General features: G+C 46.5%; 1 protein-coding gene across 1 annotated transcript in view; it reads right to left on the minus strand.

Moving 5' to 3' along the window:
* Positions 1-3,154: 3,154 nt before the first annotated feature.
* LOC122791564 (dickkopf-related protein 3-like) overlaps positions 3,155-19,580 on the minus strand; it is a 1,366,110-nt gene continuing 1,349,684 nt past the window's right edge. Inside the window, exon 7 of the mRNA XM_044059322.1 lies at positions 3,155-3,992. Within this exon, the coding sequence (XP_043915257.1) occupies positions 3,614-3,992 (379 nt within the window). The 3' untranslated portion in view covers positions 3,155-3,613. The remainder of the gene's footprint in view (positions 3,993-19,580) is intronic.

The following is a 19,580-nucleotide window of genomic DNA, read 5'->3' on the forward strand; positions in this document are numbered from 1 at the left end:
CTCCTTCCTGGTGTCTGCTGCCACCACCACTATTGCATCAACTGGGACACCCTTGCTCAAGTGGGGTCTATCAGAAGTAGGGACCAAAAATCTGTCTAGGTGCTTGAGGATAGGTTTGACACTGTCTGGTTCATTCCATGTCCAGTAGGAAACCAAATCAGTAAGTTCATCCGCCTGGGGGAGGGGGGGTCACTCAATACGCAGATGGTCCAGCACCACACCAAAAAGCCTCCAAAAACACTGACTCTTCAGCAGGAGAAGGTTGGAAAGACCAGCTGTGCTTCTGTTTGAGGATTTCCAGGATATCTCCAAAGCAGACATCATTGGGTGGTGATCTGGGGGATCCTTCACCCTCTTGAAAATCAGTGTCTTCTGTGAGAGACTCCATAGGCGAGTCTATATGGTTCCTCTTACACATCCTTTTCGAGGGACCTCTTCCTTGGGATGCTTGGGAGAGGTATCGGAAGAGGGGGAAAATTCCTCTAGGAAACCTGTTTGGAGACTTCCTGGAACTGGTTGTCCCTGTGGAACAAGTCTGATGGGTTCAGACCTCGGACCCAACAAGAGGCGATGACTAGGATCAGAGATAAGACAGGACAGTTCTATATTCAATGAGAAAGCCCTTCTATCACCTTGAAAGCTGACAGACCAGGGGAAACCTCTCCCCTCCTCAATGAAGCAGAAGTCTCTGAGGAAGGAAGGTTGGGGCTGCCCCCGGATCTGATCCTGAAGGGAAGAATCTGATCTGAGCTGTCCAGGGCTGAGGCTCTCAGGGGAAGGGGAAGATCAGACAAAATCTGGGCCGAACCCAACTCCCCAGACCCGGTGCCAACCTCTCAGATCTGAGACCAGCTCTGATCTGAGGGTATGAGAGCAGAACTGGTCGGGGATACTGTCGGAGTCGAAGAGGGTACTTTCCTTGGATCTGATGCTGAACCTCTCAGAGATCTCATATCCTGGGACTCCGAAACCACTGGTCGGATCAGAGAAAGAGAAAGAGTAGGCTTGGCAGATGCACTCACAGATCCATAAGGAGAAAGAGCTGGCAGGACCCCGTTCTGGATCTGTAAATGGTGCTTCTCCCAGGCCCATACTTACACTTATCAAGGGTATCAAAACTTTTGGGATGCATGGCTAGGCTTAAAAAGGCCCTTGTGGTCGTTAGTCTAGTAAATACCTATGAGCCCTGAGAAATTTTCGCATCATTCTGTCCAAATCCGCCTCTGTTAAACTCCTTGAAGACCTGGAAGATGTAGTGGACGCTGGTCTGGAGTGTTTCCTCAATGTTTGGAAGAGTTGAGAGGGAAGGGCTGTAGAGACAGTTTTCAAAGTGTACTCTGGGGTACAGCTTCTGCCTGTAGGATCCAGTGGGTTAGGATCCTAGAAGGTAAAGGGGAGATCACAACAGGTGCCGAGCCTGTCGGATCTGAGTAGAACTGTGAATCCGAGGGTGGGCCAATGGACTTTGGATGTGAAGAGGCTGGATACAAAATCTCCCTCACTTTCTCTAGTGGCTCCAAAGCAGCCCTTGGGTACTTCTGAAGAGCCTGTTTCCTGGAGTCCGAGGAAATTGAAGGTGCTTTGGGGAGGGTTTGAGCCCCAGAAGAAGAAGGAGGGAGCAAGCCTTTCAGTATTAATGTACTGCGCCTATCCGGAACAGCCCTTGGGTTGAAAGTGGTGCAAATGGTGCATGAAGAACTAAAATGGTCATCTCTCCCAGGCAGTAAAGCCACTTGTTGTGCGCAATCAGAGGTAGGGATCTTATGCCCACAACAAGTGCACTTCTTGATACCAGTAGGTTTCTCAGACATCGTAATGAGTGGAAGCACAAGCAGTGAATGCAAAGGAGAAAACATCAACACTGTACTACATAACACTGTTTTATATATGGATCTACTTTTCTTCGTCGAAATTTCATTACGTCGAAAAAGAAAGGTAGGTGCCCACTTCACCGAAAGTGCATTTCAACAAAAGTGCACTTTCGCTTAAGTCTAGTCGCTGAATTGTCTGACTAAAAAAAAAAAAAAAAAAAAAAAAAAACCACAAAAAAAAATCTTTTGCAGGGAGCAAGCCCCCCTGCGCCCCCTCCCTTAAATATACCAACTCCGAGATTGTGCTACAGTGAGGAAAATGGAATATTTCCATTCCGCATTGTATTGTGATCTCTGTATTCAGTTTTCAAAGTTTCAGTATTTCGAACAAGTGCTCTCGCACACGTGGGTTCCGAAGTACTGAAACTTTGACCAACCGAAGTAGACCCGTGTGTGTGTGTGTGTGTGTGTGTGTGTGTGTGTATATATCAAGAGCCTAGGTGAGAAAGCAACACCTAAAAGGGAGTAAGAAGCAAGAAAAAGAAAGTACTGACAATGGTATCAAGAGTATGAGAAAAAAATGGCAGGAGAATAACAAAAGAAAAACCCTGATGCCAGCAACAGCTAGGGGGAGGAAAGAAGCAGTTAGAAAGAGGAAAAAGTTTAACTGAAAATTTGAGAGAAACTGTACAAAAGGAAATCACCTACAATCTTGAGAATGAAGCTCCATCTTACTATGATGGCGGCAAATGAGATCTGAGGAGTTAGGGAGGGAACAGAGCACTGTGGGTAGAGGGAGGAGGTCCAGAATTGGATCCAAAGTCTTTTATATGCAGCAAGTCAGATCAAACCCATCTGTGAGAAAGAATGAAAAGGGACAGAATTAGATCTTTTAGTGACAACTAATAAAAACACATTTACTTGATTAAACAAATAATTTTGCACAGAAAAAAGTAAGTTTCCTCAGGGGAAAAAAAAAAATGAAAATATGGAATGTTTTCCACAGAAGGGTACTTATCTGCCCAGCCTTGGTAAAGTGCTAGTCAATAATCTATCTACATTCGAAGCCTGCACAGAGAGTGCCTCTTAATGGCAAGAAAGTTCCGGAGGTTTATCACTCTAACATTTGACTTTATATAGCTCTCCTTGAGTCTTTCAATGGTAAGGCAGCAAGAAAGGTGTCCTTAAACTTTGCTGGTTGCCATATCCTTGGCAGCATATAACCCATACAACTTAATATACTGCAGTGATCTAATAATGAACATCTGTATTTGCTACAAAGAGATCTGTTAACCTGGAAAGTCTTCGGCAGTAATGTACAATAAGACAACCACAGTTGCAAATCAAATGTAAGACATTGTTTATTTGATAAAGTGAAATGGTTTGTGTTTCCCAGTATAAAATGAAAAACAATTACAAGTTTGTACTGGGTAAACTAAGAGACAATGGAATTCACAGAAGTAGGGTACTTTTACAACATACAAAAATGTAAAAGGCTCAAACACAACAAAAGTCAACACAGGGCAAAGGAATAAGCAGTAAGTTAATGACATTGGTGCACTTTTGACCTTCAAAGAATGATCTGCCACATTAAAGTCAACAGCAGGTTACTGGTGTGTAGCACAGATGTACAGATGCAATCTACTGACATCATATGGCAGTATGGCTATACTTTGTGAATGTATTTATACAGAAACAAAATGCTTGCAGTATTCATTATTAGTGCAGAAGGCTTCGTAAAGTGAAATGTACTACCTATAATGAACAACAGCCAACAAATAGAAAGAACAAGGCAGGTTGATTTAATAGAATCCAGGACCAACATACTGATTAATTTCATGGGCTAGCTGTCTCAGCTCCTTGAATTCTGATGAGCTAGGTTCTGTTGGGACTTCTATATCTTCCAGTATAGATTGGTCCAAGGAATTGGGTTCATCAAAGGCATGTGTCATATCTTCACCCATCTGTTGCGCAATATCTGTAGCCTCACTGTCATCATCATTATATACAGCCCTTGGGAGAGCAAACACAGCCAGACTGCCATCTTGAAGTTGTTCAGGTAATACATCACTGTCATAGTACTCAGGCTCCTTGTCCCTGCGAGTGATAGATTGATGAAAGGCAATACCTTTGTAGTCTGTGTTCTCTTCTGCTCTTTCACATGTAGAAATCAAGCCAAACCTTTGGGAAAATAATTTTTAAAAGTCAGTAATAGTAGTAGTATTCAAATCATATAGCATCTTTACATTTCATCATGACTGTATTATGTAGATTGACAAAATAACAATTTTGATAAGTGATACTGCTAAACTGTCCAGGGTTACCACATTCTCTTACAGGAGTGGATATGGTGCTGTTTGGGTCTGCTGAGACTAAAAGATTGCCTCAATTCATTATCTATGTTTAGGTAAACTAAACTTCTGTTCTTTAACTAAACTGGACACAGGTGATTTGTGCCTGAAACGCTGCAATTGTTACCGCTTATCTATAAAGACATTATTCTTTGTAGGTGAGAATAAGATCTTTTTTTAAATATAAAACACTGCTTAAATGATCATAGGCGTACATTAGAGGATTAAACACATGATTTTTCTCATATACACTGCCCTCTTCGTCTTTATTCTTGTACTTTTTAAATAACTGCTAAGGTAGGTTTGCCCCTCAGCCCATAAATTAATTGTTAAGGTAGGTTTGCCCTTCAGCCCATTTCTAGAGTCTCATTTTCCCATCATAATCCTCTTCATCTGTTACTTGCTAGTTCACTGAATCATCGAAAAATTATACAACACAATGGCATACAGAATGTAGGACTTTGCAGGACTACATCTGCTGAAACTTTCATTCACTTTGATATGGTGGATATGGAAGAAGTGGCCTAATGGTTAAGGTGTTTGCCTTACAAACACAAGGTGCAGGGTTTGAGTCTCACACGGGATAATTGGCTAGGCTTACAATGGCTTGCAAGGGCAGTTAGCCCAGTACTAATCTATGAACCTATAAGAAAATGCATTGTATCACTGTCTTCTGCCTTACAATCCATATATATTTTTTCAGCATTACCAAAGATGTAAAAAAAAGGTAATGTACTTACCAAAAAGCTAGACCTGTACTATCTTCTTCCATTAAGCTCATCATATGAGTTATCAGATCCAAATAAATCCAATCTCGGCACCTTTTTTAAAGCTCTTGGATCTAGGGCTCAGGCTCCTTCCCTTCCCATAATTATCTCTTGTCCCTAGAGGACATACTTCTCAACTGTCCAGATTTTCATAGAATGCCCAGATTTTTGCCTCATATTTTTTGGTCTGTTTTTCATAAAACTGTGGCTTTCTGACAAATCATTGATGATTGAAGTCAGAAAACAATGATAAATGTGAGTTTCTGACACCATACCCTTCAGAAAATTCAAGCCAATGTAAATTATGTTATTCTATCAACTTTCTAAGTTTCAATGTGAAGTCACAAACTATCCAATAAGTGCCACGGCTCTTTTGTAACCTTGCGCTGTCAAAATAACCACATATTTTTGGTACTTATTTTTGGTACTTGTTGAATTCTATTTGGATTTACCTTGCGTTTTTTGTGGTTATTTCGACAGCGCAAGGTTACAAAAGAGAAGTGGCACTTATTGGATAGTTTGTGACTTCAAGTTGTAAGTTGTTTTCCTGATTTCTATTCAACTTTCTAAGTTTGTAGGAGCAATACTTAATGGAGTTATTTACAGCTCTGTCCAGATTTCTTGCACTTAGCGATTGACAGGTATGCTACAGGACTTCAGATCGACTTTGCCCATTTGTATCTATTAACTTATCTAAAATGCACAGAAAATTTTAATGTCATATCAATGCGAGAAGGGAGGGAAGTCATCTTAAGGCTAAATATATAACAAGGCCCTGGAAAGACTCAATTGATCTGACAGCCAATGAAGTGGAGAACCAATGGATGACAATTTAGGTAAGGGCAATGGAAGGAGAGAGACTGAGCCAGAAGGAAAAAGACAACAGGGATCTAGCATTATGGTAAGTAAATAACTTTTGTATCTGATATTATCTTTTCCATCCAGCTCAATGTATGGGATAGATTATCCCCAGCAACTAGAACTCCATGGTGGTCTCATAGAAAGAAAGTCCAAAAAAAGGGGAAGCTGACGGATGCACATGACCTAGAATGCATGTTCAGCTTACAGTGAGATACAAAGGTATGCTAAGTAGATCAAGTAGCTGCAGCAAAAATCTCGTCTATGGGAACTCTAGCAAAATAAGCAGTGGAAGCTGTCACTGCTCTAGCCGAATGAGCCTTGGGTTTGTGTGGAACACCCAATCCCTTTTCCTTGTAAGCAAAATAATGCAATCTGAGAACTACCTGAACAGCATGACTTTAGAGACACCTTGCCTGAACTTAGCCTTTGAGAAGGAAATAAAAAGGTTATCTGCATTCCTCATTCCTTTGGTATGGTGTAGCTATCAATTGATAGTGTACATCTTCAGGCGTAAAATATTTTCACTTCTGTTAGAAAAATTTGGAAAGAAAACTGGTAGGTTCATCTTCTAATTAAGTGAAGCTTCTGAAGTAACTTTAGGAAGAAAATTTGGGTTAGTCTATACGGACACCCTATCCTTAGCCTTAGCCTTAGGAAAGACTAAGTAGGGAGGTTTGCAAGATAAGATTTGAATTTCGGAAACTCTTTAGAAAAAGTGATAGCCATTAGGAAGTCATGTTTCTTAAGACAGAAATTAGAAGTTATGTACTTACCATAACGTTCCATCTGAGTAGGTGGATTCATTTGTCTGCAACCTGTGGGTATGGATCCGATATTGGATCCGAACCGGCATGGTTTATCCAGCTATGGATCCGAGCTCCTAGCTCCTCCCCTCACCCATAATGCCCTGCTCTCCCTACATGACCTCAGATCGAGTTTGCCCTGCACAAACTACCCTAACCAAAGGGTAACACACCCTATGCAGGCAACTGACAAGGCCAGGGGGATAGGAGGGCGGGATAGTTGCAGACAAATGAATCCACCTACTCAGATGGAACGTTATGGTAAGTACATAACTTCTAAATCGAAGTAGGAGAATTCATTTGTCAGCAACCTGTGGGACAGAGTCCCCAGCTACCTGAATCTTGGGTGGCCATCACGGAAGGATATTCCGGAGCACCGCGGAGCCAAAGGATGCTCTACCTCTAGAAGTGACATCCAGCTTGTAATGAGTAATAAAGGTATGAGATGAAGCCCAAGTGGCTGCTGAACAAATGTCATCCAGAGGAACCCTAGACTTAAAAGCCGCTGAAGTAGAGACAGACCGGGTCGAATGAGCATGGACTCCCTCCGGTGCGGGCCTCCCAGAGGCTTGGTACGCCAACAGAATACACTGAGAAATCCAGCGTGACAAAGAAACTTTGGAAATTGGTTTACCCAGATTGAATTTGGCAAAATAAATGAACAACTGGTCTGATTGCCTATGACCAGCTGTCCTATGAAGGTAAAAACGAAGCTGCCTGTGAACATCCAAGGAATGCAGCTTGTATTCGCCTTTGTTTTGATACTTTGGGAAGAAAACAGGGAGGTTGATGGACTGATTAATGTTAGCTTCCGAAGCTACTTTAGGAAGAAAAGAGGGATTGATCCTGAGGTATACCCGGTCCAGATGAAAAATCAAATAAGGCGGTTTCATGGACAGGGCGTGAAGCTCTGAAACTCTCTTAGCCGAAGTAATGGCTACCAAAAAAGCGGTCTTAAAGGACAAGTGTTTAAGATCGACTGTGGCCGCAGGTTCAAAGGGAGGAGCGGTCAAGGCCTGAAGTACCAAGGAAAGATCCCATGGGGGAACCGTTTCTTTGACAGGGGGTCTGAGCAAAAAGGTGCCTTTTAGGAATGTTTTGCATAACTTAGCCGACATAAGAGGCCCTGAATCGTGTCCAACATGTTAATGCGATATGGCCGCCAGCTGAACTTTAACCGTGGAACTACTGGCGCCATCCTTAAAGGAAGTCTAGAACCAAAGGAAGGGGAACCGTGAAAGGAACTAGGCCTTGCCACTCTGCCCAAATGGAGAAACGCTTCCATTTACTGCGGTAAATGTTTCTGGTAGAGGGCTTGTGGGCCGCTACCAGAATGGCCTTAACTGGGGACGAGATACCGGGAGTCCTGATTAGGAGTGGAATTGGAGCAGCCAAGCAGTCAGCTTCAGGTTGTCCAGGTTCGGAGTTGGCAGGTTCGACGGGTGTGATATCAGATCCGGAATGGGATCTAGAATCCAAGGTGGATTCACTGAATGAGACCTTAGGTAAGGGAACCAGATCTGTCGAGGCCAGAACGGGGCAATGAGGATCATTCTGCACCTCAACCGAGAGGCTTTCTGAAGTACTTGTAGCATCAGAGGTAGAAGGGGGTATGCGTAAAGAAGACCGGGAGGCCAAGCATGCACCAGAGCGTCTCTCGGAGAATCCCCTGGAGGGGGGGATTAGAGCGAAAAAACTGTCGCACTTGGCGTTTAAAGGAGAAGCAAAGAGATCACAACAGGGAGTCCCCCACTGTGCGAAGATACGTTTCGCTACTTGAAAATTGAGAGACCACTCGTACGGGGAGAGAATGGTGCGACTGAGCTTGTCCGCTAGGATGTTGGTCCGACCCGGAATGTGCGTTGCGATGAGAAAGCGGTTGGTGGAGATCGCCCATTCCCACACTCTCATGGCTTCTCGACATAAGGGGTAAGACCTGGTTCCCCCCTGTTTGTTGATGTACCAGACCACCGACATGTTGTCTGATTGAATCGCAATTGTTCCCAGGGGAAGGAGGGCCTGAAGTGCTTGCAACGCCAAGAGCACCGCCCTCATTTCCAGAACATTGATATGCAGGGAGGTCTCTGAATCGCTCCACGTGCCTTAGACCATCCAGCCCGCAAAATGCCCCCCCACCCGAGGCGGGAAGCGTCCATGGTCACCGTGGCGAGAGGGGGAGATGCACAAAAGGGGTGGTCCCTGTGGAGGTCTGGAGAATGGAGCCACCACAAGAGAGACCGCTTGCAAGCCTTGCTGACTGCAATGGGATGATACAGGGGGAGGGAGAGAAATGACCATTGCACCTGAAGTGTCCATTGAAGCACCCGCATGTTCAAGCGGGCGTGCGGAAGAAGAGTAATCGCTGCCGCCATAGACCCTAGCGCCCTCAGGATCAATTCCGCAGGTGATGAGCTGGAGTGAAGGATGGCCCGCACCTGGAGTCGCAGATTCCGAACCCTGTCGGTTGTGAGAAAGGCTCTTAAATTTCTCGTGTCTAAAGTACAGTTTTGTACCTACCATAAATGTAGATGTTCGAGGATCCACACTGCTGCAGTCCTAACTATTGGGGTAGTCCGCTGTCCAGTCGGCCTGAATACCAAAGTATATGGCTGACGTCGGTCAAGGCGCATTAGACTGACGTCAGTACGTCAGGGTACTAATGCGCATGACCGACGTCATATCCTCAGTCTTTTCTTGCCCCAGATGTCAGAAGACCCTAAAAAGACAAGGCCAATACCAAAAAACTCCAAACATACCTGCACCAAAAATATGTACAATATATACAAAAGTACTAGAATATAACCTCACCTACACAACCACCCCTAAACACAGAGGGGAAGGAGGGAGGGAAAATTGGACTGCAGCAATGTGGATCCTCGAACATCTACATTTATGGTAGGTACAAAACTGTACTATGTTCTTCATTCCACATTGCTGCAGTCCTAACTATTGGGTAGAATCACAAAGCAGAGGAAAGGGAGGCTGGCAAATCATAAGGAAACAGGAGCTGACAACATGCCTTGCAAAATAGCAGTGGCAAAACCAGCCCTAGACTTAGAGTAGAGAGGAAGGTGATAATGCTTAGAGAAAGTATGCACTGAACTCCAAGTAGCTGCCTCCAAAATATCCTTAGTTGCCACCCCCCTTAGAAATGCTGTTGAAGTGGCAGTAGCCCTAGTGGAATGAGGCCTAATCCCAGCTGGAATCTCCTTGCCATGATGGGAATAACAAAATGCAATGCAAAACCCAATCCACCTAGAAATAGTTTGTTTTGACACAGGCTTGCCCTGCGAACTCAAAGCAAAAGAAACAAACAACTGCTGAGACTTCCTAAAATCCTTAGTCCTGCTTAAATAATAACGCAATTGCCTGTGTACATCTAAAGTGTGCAAAATCTTTTCCCCTTTATTTTGGGGATCTGCATAAAAGGTAGGCAAATGAATAGTTTGGTTTAAAGCCACACTAGAAACCACCTTAGGCATAAAGGAAGGATTAGTACGTAATGATACCCTATCCTTATGAAAAATCAAAAAAGGCTCAACCGCCATAAGGGCCTGCAACTCAGAAACCCTTCTTGCAGAAGTAATGGCCAACAAAAAAGCAGTCTTCCATGACAAGTATTTCAAGTCAGCAGTAGCCGCAGGCTCAAAAGGTTGTAGAGTAAGTTTCTCCAACACAAAATTGAGATCCCAAGCAGGAGTAGGAGCTCTACGTGGGGTCTTATATTCTTTGCCCCTCTAAGAAATTGCTTGAACAAAGGATGCGAAAACAATGGTGGATCACAATCATAGTGAGCTGAAATTGCTGCAGCATGAATCTTAATGGAAGAGAAAGACAAACCTTTGTCCAATAACTCAGTAAGATATTGAAGAGCCACACTCAAATTAGGCTCTGAAATCTCCAAATTGTTTGCTGCACTCCAAAATAAAAATCTCTTCCATTTTCTGCGTACACCTTCCTTGTACTAGGTCTTCTGGCTTCCATAATCACATTTAAAACTTGTTGAGGAAGTTGAGACCTGCTGTGTTTCAAAACAGAATATGCCAGGCTGTTAGATGAAGAGAGTGGAGCTTGACATTGAGCAGGTGACCGTCCCTCTGAGACAACAGGTGTGGAATCAAAGGTAAAGGCCATGGAGGCTTCCTTACCAGACTCCTCAGTAATGGGTACCAGTGTTGCCGAGGCCAATCTGGAGCTATTAAAATCATCCTTGGCTTGTCTTGTCTGACCTTTAGGAGCACCTTTGGGAGAAGAGGCAGAGGTGGAAAGGCATACACATGAAGACTTTTCCAACTGAAAGAAAGAGCATCCACTTTCCAAGCTGTGTGATGAAACCTCTTTGTGCAAAACTTTGGCAGCTGGTGGTTTAGTGGAGAAGCGAACAGATCTATGTCTGGAGTTCCCCATGACACTGTCAATTTTTGAAATACATGAAGATCCAGTTTCCACTCGTGGGGATCCATGATTTGTCTGCTTAACACATCTGCTAAGGAGTTCTGTGCTCCTGGCAGAAACCTTGCCTGAAGAGTTAGTTGCAAGCTGAGCGCAGTCTCCCATAAAATCATTGCTTGCCTGCACAACGGGTAAGAATGAGTTCCCCCTGTTTGTTGATGTACCACATGACAGTTGTGTTGTCTGTTAGAATCAACACCTGCCCTGGAAGAAGTAACTTCTTGAAAGCCATTAATGCAAACTGGACTGCTAACATCTCTTTCATGTTGATATGTAGATGCTGTAGTCTGGCAGGCCACTTGTCTTGTATCCACTTTCCATTTAGATGAGCTCCCCAAGCAATGTCTGAGGCATCTGTCGTTAGAATCTGACTCGCCTCTGGCCGGGTCACAGAGAGTCCCTTGTTTAGGTGACATTCCTGAGCCCACCACAAAAATTCCTTTTGAATGCAAGGTATTATTTGAATGACAGTGTCCAAATCCTGGCAGTGCTGTGTCCATACATTTTTGAGATACCATTGCAGCTTCCTCATATGCAGTTTGGCATTGGGAAGCACCAGAATACAAGATGCCATGAACCCTAAGGCTTGAAACACTGTCCTTGCAGTCAGCCCGGACTGAAGAGATAGGTGATGGAAGTAACTGGAAAGATTCTTTTGTTTGTCCGGGGTTAAAAAGGCCATCTGGGCTGCTGTATTCAGTCTCACACCCAGAAAGCACATGTCTTGAGAGGGTACTAGACTGGACTTTATTTCGTTCACAGAATACCCTAGGCATCTTAGCACTGCTATCACATATTCCAAATGCTGTAAAAGGTCTTCCTTTTCTTGAGCCAGAATCAGGCAGTCATCCAAGTAAGGATAGATTTGAATTCCTTTTAGTCTGAAGTAAGCTATCACTGGAGCCAGAACCTTTGTGAATACTCTGGGCGCAGTAGATAAGCCAAAGGGCAATGCAGAGAACTGATAATGAGAATTTCCAGCTCGAAAACGCAGATACTTCCTGCAACTTAATCTGATAGGCACATGAAGGTAAGCTTCCTTGAGATCTAAAGTTACCATCCAGTGATCTTTGCCCAGCAGAGGTAAAAGCTGTTGTAACGTCAACATTTTGAACTTGGGAATGTCCAGATAAGTGTTGAGGATAGATAAATCCAAAATTGGTCTCCACGTGTTCCCCTTCTTCGGTACTAGGAACAGGCGAGAATAAAATCCTAGGCCCCTTTCTGGCACAGGAACTGGCTGAATGGCCCCTATTTGGAGCAACAGAGAAATTTGCTTGTGAGCCTCTTGTCTTTGTAGAGGAGGAATGTCTGGCATGCCTTTGAAAGGAGGCAAGGTATGGAAATAAAACCTGTAACCGTGGTGAATGATATTCAGAACCCATCTGTCTTGGGTAATTAAATCCCAATTTTCTTTGAAAAGAGACAGCCTTCCTCCCAAAGGTGCTGCCAGGCGAGAATGTACTGGCAGCTGAAAAGTCAGGTCATTGGGTCTGTTTACGAAAGGACTGACCCCTGCCCTCACCAGAAGTCTGAGCAGGTGAACTCCCTGTTCTAGGCCTAAAAGAACCTTGAGCTCTGCCCCTACCACGTCTAGACCTACCCCTAGACTGGGAATCATAAGCAGGATATGTCCATCCCTTAGTAGGCCAATTTCTACTAAACTTTGAAGGCTGCACCTGCAAAAAATCCTTAACAGTTTGCATAGACTTAGCCTTGTCCTCCATTTTCTTTAAAACTGCTTCCACAGGCGAACCAAACAACACATCAGACTGTAAAAGAGCATCCAAAATCCTTGTCTTAACATGCTCAGCTAAATTCTGATCTCTCAACCAGGCGTGCCTACGAAGAACAGAACCAGTGGCAGCCACCCTCGAGGAGACCTGCACAGCATCAAAACCACACTGCAAGGAATGCTTACCCACCTGTTCAGACACATGAACTAAATCCTGCAACTCTTTACACTCAATACCTTCAGCCAGAGCATCCACCTTAGACTTCAATTGTGAAAGGAGATAATTCTGATATTTTAACATGTGAAACTGACAATTCAACGCCCTCATGGCTAAAGTGGAAGAAGTATACACTTTCTTTCCCCATCTATCCAAAGCCCTTGCCTCTTTATCAGGAGGAACAGGATTTTTAACAACAGAAGCCTTCACACCTTTAGGCCCCTGAGAGACAGTTTCGGGTCTGCCCTAGGACTCTTAAAAGATACTTATGAGCCTCAGGCACCCTATAGTACCTATCCGGTTTAACTGGGGCAGGAGGCAAAGAATCAGGATTCAGGGAAGCCTCTGCAAAACATCTTCTACCACATTCAGAACAGGAGGTATAGCTAAAGGCCTATGCTGGGGTAAAACAAGAATTCCCTAAGCCTCTTCCTGGAATCAGAGAAATCTTGACCTTCCCATTTAAAATGCTCCCTCATGGAATGCAGAGTCTCTGAAAATGAAAAATCCTCAGGAGGCGAAGCTGAAGGAGTAGAATCATCCACATCAGAATCAGAATAAGGAGGATACTCCTGCAAGTCTTCAGCCGAAGACTCAGAAGCCTCCGAACATTGCTCAAAACTCTCAAACTCAGGTTCCACCCTAGGCCTCTTATCAGGAGGGGGCATAGAACCTCTAATCATAGTAATCAAATCCTCTGCCATTTTTAGCATATGCTTCTTAGGCAAAGACCCTGAAACACTCGGAGAAACCCCTACTGAAGCTAAACTAGGCCTGCCTCTTAAAGAAGCCTTGGAAACAGAAGGGGAGGCCCTAACCACCTTGGGAAGAGAGGGAAGAACAGCCACCTGAGAAGCCCCTTCAGCCTGGCCTACTCCCTGAGAGGACACATCCTGTAACAGTAAAGTCTCTCCCTGAGACTCCAAAGAAACTCCTGGCAAAACCTCCGGCTCCACTGAGCCTTCTAAAGAACCGACGTCCGGGACTGTCGGTTCCTCCACTCTAGGCTTTGCTGCTTTGTCCTTGCGCTTTTGGTCAAGCGGGCGGGGGAGCAACCGCCGGCATTTTATAATTACAACGCTTCCCAAAAACTAACCTGGCACAGTCTAACCTTCTCTTAATAGTGCGTTTGTTAAATCTAGCACAAGAGCGGCATCCAACAACGCCGTGCTCAGGCCCTAAACAAGGTATACACAAAGTATGGTAATCCCTATGAGGTATCTGTTTCCCACAAGAAATACAGTTATTCACTTTTTCTGACATCCGGTTAAATACTGAGGCAAGAAAAAACCAAAATATTCCCCAACGGGGTACTTAGCCAACTTTGATTCGGTCTGAAACTCTGACTTCAGAAACTTTCAGAACGCCAACCTGCACTCGCAAAACTGCTTCTGCATCGGACCATGCGGCAAAAAAGACTGAGGATATGACGTCGGTCATGCGCATTAGTACCCTGACGTACTGACGTCAGTCTAATGCGCCTTGACCGACGTCAGCCATATACTTTGGTATTCGGGCCGACTGGACAGCGGACTACCCCAATAGTTAGGACTGCAGCAATGTGGAATGAAGAACATCCTGGCTCCTATAAATTCTATTGTTTGAGTAGGGACCAGGTTGGACTTCTGTATGTTTACCGTGATGCCTAGCTTGGGAGCTAGACGAAGGAAGGAGTCTCTTGCCAAAGAGAGTAGATGCCTTGTTGGAGCGGTGAGAAGCCAGTCGTCTAGGTACGGAAAGACCTGCACCCCCTGAAGCCTCAGGTGGGCCGCAACAACTGCTAACACTTTGGTGAACACCCTGGGGGCTGTGGTGAGACCAAAGGGAAGGACCCTGAACTGGTAGTGACTGGCTCCCAGCCGGAAGCGAAGAAACCTCCTGGATCATCTGTCCATCCGAATGTGGTAGTACGCATCCTTGAAGTCTATAGAGCACATCCAGTGATTCTCCCCTAGAAGGGGGAAGATGGACTGCAAAGTGACCATCTGGAACTTCTCTTTGGGAACTGACAGGTTCAACAGGGACAGGTCTAGAAAGGGTCTGAGGTCCCCCATCTTTTTTGGCACTAAAAAGAACCTGGAGTAGAACCCTGATCCGATCTGGTCTGGGGGGATGGGCTGGAAGGCTCTTTTTCTCAACAGATGGCCAATTTCTGCTGAAGCGGCCTCCCTCTGTTCGGGTGGAACATCGGGGAGGATTTTTAACTTTGGGAGATGAATAAAGGGGATCTTGTAACCTCTGGATATAATCCGGAGTACCCAGCGGTCCGATGTAATGGACTCCCATGCCGCTAGGTGCTCCGAGAAACGTCCCCCGACTGCCTCCAGAGTGGAGCAGCCGGGCAACCCCTCAGGGTTGCTGCGTAGGCCGTTCAGAGAAAGGTTCCCTGGACCCAAAGTTCCTGGGAGCCCCTCTGCCCCTAGGGCGCCGTCCTCCCTGTCCTCCTCTGCCACGGAAGGACTGGTTGCCCGGAGCGGGTTGGGAATGCTGCGACTTCCGGAACCACATCTTCTTCTGGCCCTTTTGGTTCCTAGAGTAGGACCTCTGGGGCACAGAGAAGCGGACTCAGATGGCAGACAGTGTCTTCCCATCCTTCTCGTTCTGAACCAAGGTATCACGAACCGTCTTGCCAAAAAGGGCAGAACCTTCAAAGGGGGCATTCGCGAAAGACGCCTTGAAGGGCTCTGTAAAATCGCAGTGGTGGAGCCAGGCCTGCCGTCTTGTGACTAGGCCCGCTCCCGCAGCTCTAGCGGCTCCCTCGGTAGCGTGGGAAAGTAACCGCATAGAGGTGTTAGTCACCGAACGAAGAGTGGCCATACAGGTGGAGTGCATAAGTTTGTCCTCCTCCGACATGGACTCTGGGGGGGGGGGGGTGCAGCGTATTCCTTGATAAGATCGCGCTGCATCCTAATGACGTGTGCCAAATAGTTGAGCGCCCTCACTGAGAAGGTTGCTGAACTAAACATTCGCTTCCCCAAACGGTCCATCATCCAAGACTCCTTGCTCGGGGGATGGACTGAGGGACTCTCCTGGGCGAGTTCCCTCTTAGTGGCTGCTGCCGACAACATGGCATCTACCGGGGGTCCCTTACTCCAGTGGGCACGGTCAGCAGGGGGGCTAAGGATCTTGTTGGGCCTTTTAGGGATTGGCTCCACAGTGTCCGGTTCCTTCCACGCCCTGGTGGTAATAAGGTCCACCAGGGGGTCTGCAGGAGGGGACACCCAAGAGGTAGACGGGCCCGCTTCAAATGCCTCCAAGAACACTGACTCGTCCGAGGAAGACTTTGGGGCAGACCACCCACCTCTAATTCGTAACATTTCCATGATGTCTCCGAAGGAGACATCCTCAGGGGGTGATCTTGGGGAGCCTTCCCCTTCCTCCAAGTCAGTGTCTTCAGTCAAAGTCTCGGGGGAGTCTATGTGCCTCCTCTTGCACGAATGCTTGCGAGGTGCTTCCTCGGGGGGGCTGTCCGAGGAGCCCTCGGCAGCAATGTCCAGAACCGCAGGAACTGCTTGGGGCAGTGAAGCAGGCTGTCCCAGTGGCCGGGTGATGGAAGCCTGGCCCAGAGCAGATGGAGTGCGGGACAGAGCCGAAGCAAGGGCCGGGGGTCCGGATGCCCTCAACAGAGCCCTCTCCACTACATCAAAAGCCGAGGGGGAGCCAGCCTCGACAATAGGATCCGAAAGTCGGCTCCCCCTTGGATCCGATGAGCGGATTGGAGCCGGCGCCGAGCCCCTCGGATCAGAGGGACCAGTGTGCTTCGACAAGGACGGCGCCGAAGGCACACTGAGTCCCTCGGATCCGAAGCTCGGGCCAAGGCTCCGAGAGGTCGGATCCGACAGACTCGAGGGTAGGGTCGGATCCGAAGTACCCAGTACTGTCGGCGCCGACCCACCCCCAGCTCCGAGGCTGCCCGGTTCCGAGCGCTCCGAACCCGGGTAGCGGGTCGGAGAAGGAGCAATGGGCTTAAAAAATGGGGTCCAGCTCCCCCCCCAGGGGGGGGGGAGGCAGGAGCACTCCCATCTGCATCTGGGCCTGGATGAACCTTCGCATCATCCGGTCCAGATCAGCATCGGAGAGGCTGTAAGTAGACCTCGACGAGGCTACCGAGGTATGCCTTGAGTGCCGCCTCGATAGCCTCGACGGAGGTCGGGTCTCCTCATCCTCAGGCTCCGGTGAAAAGCACGGGGACCGGAGCCGAGGAGGAGAGCCAGCAGCCAGAGAGGCCGGAGAAGCTCAGCCGGGCGGGGCGAACGGAGGTCTCGGCCCGCCGCTTGTGGTGCTTCTCTCTCGTCCTTTCCTGGCTTCCCTCTCCTCCGACCCTTTGGCGGGAGTTTGAATCCCGGGTGGAGTAGGGGGAGCAGGCAAGGCAGGGACTGCCGAAGCAGTGACCACCAAGGGGGCCGAAGCCGAGTCTGGGGGCAAGAGTCCCGCCAAGACTAGCTTCGACCTCCGCTCCTTCAATGCCCTGGGGTTGAACCCTGCACAGATTGAACACCCTGAAGTGAGGTGTTCAACCCCAAGGCATCGAACGCACCGAGTGTGGCCATCAGCAGGGGAAAGCTTATGGCCACACTCGGTGCACTTTGAAAACACAGCCTTTGAGGCCTCAGACATTACTATTTTTTTTTTTTTTTTTTTTAAATAGTAAAGTAAACTAAAAAAAAAAAACACTCACACAAAGGCCCTAAAGAAACACACACACACACACACACACCAACTACGAACCAGCGAGGGGAGGGTAAAAACTAAATTAAATTAACCCAAAAAATATAAAAACAGAAGGGGAACCTATATCTTTCACACAAATTTAAAGTTTAACAAATTTTAGCACCCTTTAATAAGAAAATATCAACTTAGCTTTAGGAGCTCAGATGACCCAGCCTACACCATGCACGGCAAACTAGATCTGAGGTCATGTAGGGAGAGCAGGGCATTATGGGTGAGGGGAGGAGCTAGGAGCTCGGATCCATAGCTGGATAAACCATGCCGGTTCGGATCCGATATCGGATCCATACCCACAGGTTGCTGACAAATGAATTCTCCTACTTCAGATCATCAGATCTGCTGATGCTGCTGGTTCAAAGGGTGATCTGGTTAGAGCCTGAAGCATAAAAGTAATATCACAAGAAAAGACTGGATCACAGATAGGGGGTCTGAGCAAAAAGGTTCCTTTTAAGAAAGCCTTAGAGAGTTTAAAAGTGCAGTGGGATTCTTCTTTTCCCCAACATGAAAACTGGATATGGTCGCTAGTTGAACCTTAAATGTGGAGAAACTGGCACTGTCCAGGAATAAACCCATTATAAAATCCAAAATAGAGGGGAGGGAAAGGGTACTGAGAAAAAGATCCAAGCCTTTGAAAGAAGTCTAAACAGCAAATAATTTCCATTTACTTCTGTAAACTTTTCCTGTGCTAGGTTTCTGGAATGAAGATAAAATATGACTTAAAAATCCATGAGCTCATCAGCAGGCAGGACCATGCAGGGTGTAGATAAGCCAGCCCCAAAAGCCTCGAAGAATACCAACTCGTCTTGGGAGGGAGCTTTAGTTGACCAACCCCTCCCCTCTACTTCATAAATTCTAGGATCTCTCTGAAGAAGATGTCTTCCGGGGGGCTTGGGGACTCCTCACTTTCCTTGAAGCCAGTATCTTCAGTGAGTGAATCTGGAACAGAGTCTGCATGCCTCCTTTTGCAAGACAGCTTCCTGTGATTTTCTTCAGCAGGGTGCTCTGGAGAAGTTTTGGAATTAGAACAGGAACTTGTCAAGCAAGGACCCTTGACGCTAACAGAGATTGGATGACCCTGACAGCTAGGATGTGTGGAAGGCACCACAGGATCCAGAGGGAGATGGGATGGTGTGAGTGTGAGGAACCTCCCCTCTAGATCTGGAAAGGACCCTATCAAAGGTTTCAAACTCTGAAGCTGAGATTGGTACCAAAGTCAACCTCCCAGGACCTGAAGACCCTGAGGAAAGAAAATCCCTAGACCAGAAACCAACACTGGATTCAAACTGTCTAAGTCTGAAACACCCAGAGGCAGAGACAGCTCCAATAACTTTGGAGCTGAATTCAACCTCAGTACCTTGGCCCAGACCACTTAGCTCCAAGACCCTTCATGAACTCATGACTCTCAAGGTGAAAGGGTAAAAGAAACTGTTGTAGTCGAAGGAGAAGCCACTCTAGGCTCCAACAAGTTTCTCTCATGGGTATCAATCAGAGCTGTAGACACCAGATCCAAAGGTTGGACCAGAGAAGTAGTAGCCAAAAAGTGAGCTGACTGGACCAGACATGGAGACCCGAGTGGGGAAGGCATTGGAAGGACCTCCATCTGAATCTGCAGCCAAAGAAATTTCCTCATTCTTCTATCCATGTCAACTTCAGAAAGGTTTCTCCAATAAAAGGAACTGTAAGAAGACACCATAGAATGTGGTCTGGGTGATTGATGCCTTTCCCGGAGAACATGGAGTGGATCTGAAGACTTCCTGAGAGAAATGGCATGGCAGAGACAGTGTTTGGGCTTGAACTTGCTCCTATCCACATATCGGATCCAACAGCCTGGGATTCTTAGAGCCTGGGCCCGACT

Source organism: Protopterus annectens, chromosome 17.part0, assembly GCF_019279795.1.
Source record: "Protopterus annectens isolate FY-2018-M chromosome 17.part0, PAN1.0, whole genome shotgun sequence".
Lineage (NCBI taxonomy): Eukaryota > Metazoa > Chordata > Ceratodontiformes > Protopteridae > Protopterus > Protopterus annectens.